This window comes from Lacerta agilis, chromosome 2 (genome assembly GCF_009819535.1).
Source record: "Lacerta agilis isolate rLacAgi1 chromosome 2, rLacAgi1.pri, whole genome shotgun sequence".
Lineage (NCBI taxonomy): Eukaryota > Metazoa > Chordata > Lepidosauria > Squamata > Lacertidae > Lacerta > Lacerta agilis.
Window position 1 is genome coordinate 1666558 of NC_046313.1, and position 6000 is coordinate 1672557.

At 48.6% G+C, this 6000-nt stretch overlaps 1 protein-coding gene across 2 annotated transcripts in view; it reads left to right on the plus strand.

The window, feature by feature from the left end:
* HDAC7 (histone deacetylase 7) overlaps positions 1 to 4637 on the plus strand; it is a 109446-nt gene extending 104809 nt beyond the window's left edge. For both annotated transcript variants that reach the window (XM_033136778.1, XM_033136787.1), the window contains 3 exons: positions 2089 to 2173; positions 2622 to 2754; positions 3621 to 4637. In XM_033136778.1, coding sequence (XP_032992669.1) covers positions 2089 to 2173; positions 2622 to 2754; positions 3621 to 3663 — 261 coding nt within the window. In that variant the 3' untranslated portion in view covers positions 3664 to 4637. The remainder of the gene's footprint in view (positions 1 to 2088; positions 2174 to 2621; positions 2755 to 3620) is intronic.
* The last annotated feature ends 1363 nt before the right edge of the window (positions 4638 to 6000 follow it).

Genomic DNA, 6000 nt, shown 5'->3' on the forward strand with positions numbered 1-6000 from the left:
CAATCTCATGAGGCTCACAATCTTAAATAGAAACAGAAAAACTGACAGTGCCAGGGACCAAACCTGAGACCTTCTGTAAGCCAAACAGGTGATATCACCACTCACATGTGGCCACTCCACAAATTTATTTCTTCCAGCCAGGGCTGGCCCAAGACATTTTGGCACCCGAGGCAAACCACAGAATGTTGCAGGACCAATGGTCAAGGATGATGGGAGTTGTAGTCCAGCAACAGCTGGGGACCCAAGTCTGGGAAACGCTGCCTTATAATGTATCATGGATGGGAAGCCACAGGCTCTTGCCCTTGGTATTCCCCCCAGCACTCACAGGAGCTGATCTGTACTTGCTTGGGTGGTTTTGCCCAACTGGATGGGTCCACGCATCAAGACAGCTCTGAGGAATTCTCTTGCCCGATTGCCCTTGTCTTTACTGCAGCCTGCCCTGCCCTGGGGTCTTCCTCTGACTTTGCTACCAGGCACCAGAGGGCAGCATTTCAAACTGCCTCCCTGCTCCCCCTCAGTGCTGCAGAAGGTCCTCCCTCCCCATGTCTCTTCAGCCTGAGGCAAGTGATCTGCTCACCCAAGAAAGTCTTTTGCCCCCAAGCCACTCGGCCTTCCTCTCAAGTCTAGCACAGACCAACATGGACCCAGCCTCCAACCCACAGGAGAAGCGGACACGGGGCAATGGATTCAAACTACAAGAAAGAAGATTCCACCTAAACATTAGGAAGAACTTCCTGACAGTAAGAGCTGTTCGACAGTGGAATTTGCTGCCAAGGAGTTGGACTGGATGGCCCTTGTGGTCTCTTCCAACTCTATGATTCTATGAGTGTGGTGGAGTCTCCTTCTTTGGAGGTCTTTAAGCGGAGGCTTGACAGCCATCTGTCAGGAATGCTTTGATGGTGTTTCCTGCTTAGCAGGGGGTTGGACTGGATGGCCCTTGTGGTCTCTTCCAACTCTATGATTCTATGATTGGCACCAACTCAATAGCACCTGGCCATTTATACCCTTCTTGTGGTCCCTCTAGCCCAGCACCAGCCAATCACACAGTCCAAATGAAAATTCTAAGCTTGTAGCCACCAACCAGAACATCCCTCTTTTGCTACTGAGATATGTGCCTCCACCCCTTCTGACTTTCACCTGACCAGACAGAACCACAGAATTGTAGAGTGGGAAGGGTCATCTAGTCCAACCCTCTGCAATGCAGGAATCTCAGCTAAAGCACCCATGACATGTGGCTGTCCAACCTCTGCTAAAAAACCTCCAAGGAAGGAGAGCCAACCACCTCCCAAAGGAGTCAGTTCCATTGCTTTTACCATCACAAAGTTCTTCCTGGTGTTTAGCCGGAATCTCCTTTCTTGTGACTTGAATCCATTGGTTCGGGTGCTCCCCTCTGGAACAGCAGAAAACAAGTTTACTCCATCTTCCATGTGACAGCCCTTGAGTTATTAGAAGAGGGCTATCATACCACCTCTCAGTCTCTTCTTTTCCAGCTCCTTCAACCATTCCTCATAAGGCTTGGTTTCCAGACCCTTGATCATCTTGGTCGCCCTCCTTTGAGCATGTTCCAACTTCCCCCATCAAACACTTTACAAATACAAATGGCAGACCACCTTGCACCATACTCATTAAAACACGGTTTAAACAAGCAGGATTATTTTCTACAAGGGAATATTGCCTTCAGGCTGAAACCCCTTGCTCTGTATGGCTAAAACAGTTTTGGTAAAACAGTTGCCTGCAAGCATCCTTTTTTCTTCTCTGAGGATTCCTCCACACTTTCAATTGTCCCACATTTTCTAGGCACGGGTCCAAGCGATTTTGCCTTGGCCCCTCTGCTTTCCCCCAGAAAACCCCTCTTTAGCGCTAAATTGGAACAATCGGCACTCCACAGAAAACCCGATTATCATGTCTTCTGATTCATCACTAGACCATGAGTTTTCCCAGGGGGAAATGGTGGGGCAAACAGAGGTGTGGATAAGCCCTAGTCAATCTCCATGGATAAAGCTCACTGTGAGGTCCGGCTTATGTGCAAAGCATTCATAGCACAGTCTGAGAATGACAGTCACATCCCAGCCTCTTTTGTTCCCACAGCTGGAGCCTCTCCCTGAGGAAACCCTGCAGCAGAAGCCCAGCGCCAATGCAGTGCGCTCCCTGGAGGCAGTGATCCGGGTACAAAGTAAGTAGGGTGAAGGCCCTTCCTTCCTGCACAGCAGGCTGGCAGGCATGCAGGAAGGATGGACTGACAGGCCGCAGCTAGTTCTGTCATTCGCCTTTTCTTTGGTATCTCAGAGTTCAGAAGGAAAGGCTTTGCTTTCCTTTTCCTCAAGACCACAGCAGGAGAGAGAAGAGGTTAAATTCCCTTTCCACGCTTGTTCTGGTGCCATTGCAATACACCAACAGATGCAGCTTGTTGTTTAAAAACCTGCACATGAAATGCAAAGGTGTATTTACCGTCAAGTCTCGCTTTGCCCTGAGTTACCATAGGCTGCCATCACAATTCAGCTGGGAGCAGCATCCTGCGGTTGTGGAGTTGGGTGAACAGGTTCTGCCCCTCAAAGAAGCTCCTGTGCCCTGACTGAGTACTGGGGACGAGCCAGGCACTGATCCTGCCTCTCCTGTTTCAGGCCAGTACTGGAGCTCTGTGCGGCGCTTTGCCCCCACTGTGGCCTATTCGTTCCTGGAAGCGCAACACCACGACACAGAAGAGGTGGAGACGGTGACAGCACTGGCCTCCCTTTCGGTAATGGCAGAGAAAAGGTGAGTGCATGCCTCCTTGGACTATGAAAGCGGTTTCATGGGTGAAAGTCGGTTTTGCAGGCAAACTGTGGCACGCATGCACACACACAGCTATAAATATGGCTGCTACAACATTTAATTCAAAAGATAACCACTTGAAAGAAGGGAAGAAGCAAAATTTCCTAAATGCAAATCCTACTGGAGCTCATGTCCCCTTCTGGGAATTCCATCAGACTTTTGTTTTTTTAGGAACGGCTGAAATGCATCTGCTTGCAGGAGGAAACATTTCAAAACGGCCATCCAGTGAGGATTGCAGCATCTGTTTCAGTGGAGGCTCACACTTTGAAGAGACAGCCACCACTTTTAGAAAGAGCCGGGGTGGTATATTAGATGAGAATATTTGATTTAAATCTGGAAAACTTGGGTTTATGTGCACACTTCTCTATGAACCCACTGGGTGGCCTCGCATCCAGTCTGTCTCATAGGGTTGTTGTGAGGACAGAATGCAAATGCAAATCCAACAAGAAACAGACAAGGATATGCTTATCTTTTGTCACTCCATATTTGGGGCTGGAAGTGAATTTACTCCTAGTTCAGGTTGTGTGTTGACCCTCAGCTGTTCACAAATTACACAGCACAGATGATATATGGTCTCCCACCCCAACCAGGAGGTCTGTTTTTGCTGCATTCTGCACCTTCTGAACAGTCTTCAAGAACTGTCCCATAAAGTGTGTGTTGTGGCAGTCAATCCTTGAGGTTACAAATGCGCGTATGATGGTTGCCAGGTGACCTGCACAATCTCAACATTCTCCAGTAGAGAGCCCTGGCTCCTTAGCCACCTGTGATTTTACAAAAGTATTATCCTAACTGATTTCCTTTGCTTTTAGGCGGCAGGATGAGCCGATGGAAGAAGAGCCCATGAACCAGTGAAGGCTTGCTTCATCCTTCTACAGGAACACAGCTTCCTTCGTGGCTTCTTACTCATATCACAGCCCAGGCTCCTGCCTGCCATGCAGCCCACGTTCCCCTGGAAAGCAGACTAAAAGTTCAGGCAGAGGCTCTGTAGAAAGGGCCTGTGGCAGGTCGTCAGGATTAATTGGTGACTCTGGGAGCTGCCTCATTTGGAACTCCACAGGGCAAGCGGTGGTCCCAAACCTGAAGTCCTCTCTGGAATCATCTTGGGTTGAAAATCTGACATCACAAAGGGTTCCCAGTGAGACACAGGGGGCTAGATGCAGAACTTGAGAGTTTGCTCTGACGTTGGGGTGGTGCCTTTTCCCCTCCAGAACCAAAGACTCCCCCCTGCCAACCACTGCTTGGAAAGAGCCTGCTGAGGAGGAGCCAAGATGCTATTTCCCTTTCTATTCCTAAGCAAGACTTTGCTACCTTATACCAGGATGCCCCATCATCATGGGAGCTGGGTTTTGCAAGGGGAAAATTTTCAGAAGAAGACATTTGGGTGTCAAACAGCTCCCGCTAACCACTGTCCCAAACCTACCCTTTTTGTCTAGGACTTCCCTAAGTTGCACTATATACAGATGATACAGACACACACTTTGTCTACCTTCCATAGAACTTTGTGGGGAGCAATTGCACCTCCTTGTGGACTCAGAGCCTTTGGACCACTGTTTAACCATCATCAAGGCGCTATGTAAATACACAACCCTACTATGGTGCTTGCAGCTGGTTGGTTTCTCCCTGATCCGTGAAAACAAGCAGCCTTATTCCAAAAAGCAAATTTGGGGTGGGGGTGGAATGGAAAACGTGAGTGAGGAATTTTGTCCTCTGTTATCCCAACCAATATGCAGACTTTGGATTCTTGTAAATCTAATTTGTTTGGGATTTTTTTTCCATGTTCCTTTTGTTTGTTTGAAAGACAGGCTTCTAGTCCTTATGTTTTAAAATGTGCAGATGCTTCATTATTCAGACGAGCAGTGTTTCTGTCCCACATAGCTGCTTTATGGTTTTATGGGATGGTAGATAATTATCACCTGTAAAGGGCTGCTACTGACACAGCAAACTTTCAACGAAAACAAAAAAACGAAAGCACTTGTATGTAGAGAAAAGGCATGTCGTCTTCATGCAGATTGACACATGACAATTCTGCACACTTCTGTTTTGCTGTGTGTACAAGCAGTCTATGTATATTGGAAAGCTGCAGTCAGTAGGTGTTGGGCACCCATGGAAATGATCCCAATGCCATTTTTTCCTACGCTAAGGAATTTCCCTGTCCTGGAAAATTGCCATGTTCATTGGGGCCGTAACCCATTGTCAGTGGCCAGATTTGAAAGGTGGGCGGTTGCAGCACTGCAGGGAATGGGGGTGGGGGGAAGATGCAGTGTACAGACCATGTATAGAAGCCATTGGATCTCAACCAACCAGTAAATTGAGCCTTTGCTGCAACCCATGCATGTTGCTTCTTGTAGCCCAAAGCTGGACTGTTCTTCCATGTGTTTGAGCTCTGCTTCCATTTCTCAAACAACAGCACAACTAGAACCAGCCCTACCAGAAAGGGCAAAGCAACCTGCTTTAGGCAGCACCATGAGAGGTGGGTCCTGGGGGCGGGGGTGAAGGCAGGAATTGGTGTCCAGACCTTCTACTGAATCAGACCCTAGGTTCTTCCAGCTCAGTGGTGTCTAGCATTTCAGGCAGGGTTCTCTCCCAGCCCCACTTGGAGATGTTGAGGGTGGAGCTTAACGCCTTGGGGCTGCAGATCAGATCCCCTACCACGGCTGAGCTACGTGTGGCCCTTCCACTGGTGCGGAGGGGGGAAATATTATTGAGGAGATGCTATTGAGCTCTGTTTCAGGCAGCACTGAACACAATACACTAGCCTTATCCAAGATTGGTACTGGCACGGAGTCACTTCCTTCAGGACTTGCTGCACTGCAGTCATTCTGTAATGACAACCTGCTGGTCTAAACAAGTTTTCTCTACCTCCTTCCTCCATGCTGAACTGAGACAGCCTGCATTGTTCAGAAACTGTGGGCACCACCAAAAAGCAGGGTCGGGTAGCATATTTCAGTCTGACTGCATTCGCTCATGGGAAATCTGCCAGGGAGGCAAAAACAGGCCAAGCAAATGGATGATTCTTTCCTTAGTATGGTAGTCTACATTCCGACAAAAGTCAGAGGTTTCTCCATTTACACACACGTTTCCAGTCAGGCAAATAGTTCATAGATGCATCCCAACCAGGGGGAAAGCACTCAAGGGAGGGCATGGAGCAATCTGGGGAGGGGTGTGGTCTGAGGAGGAGGCGTGGCCTGT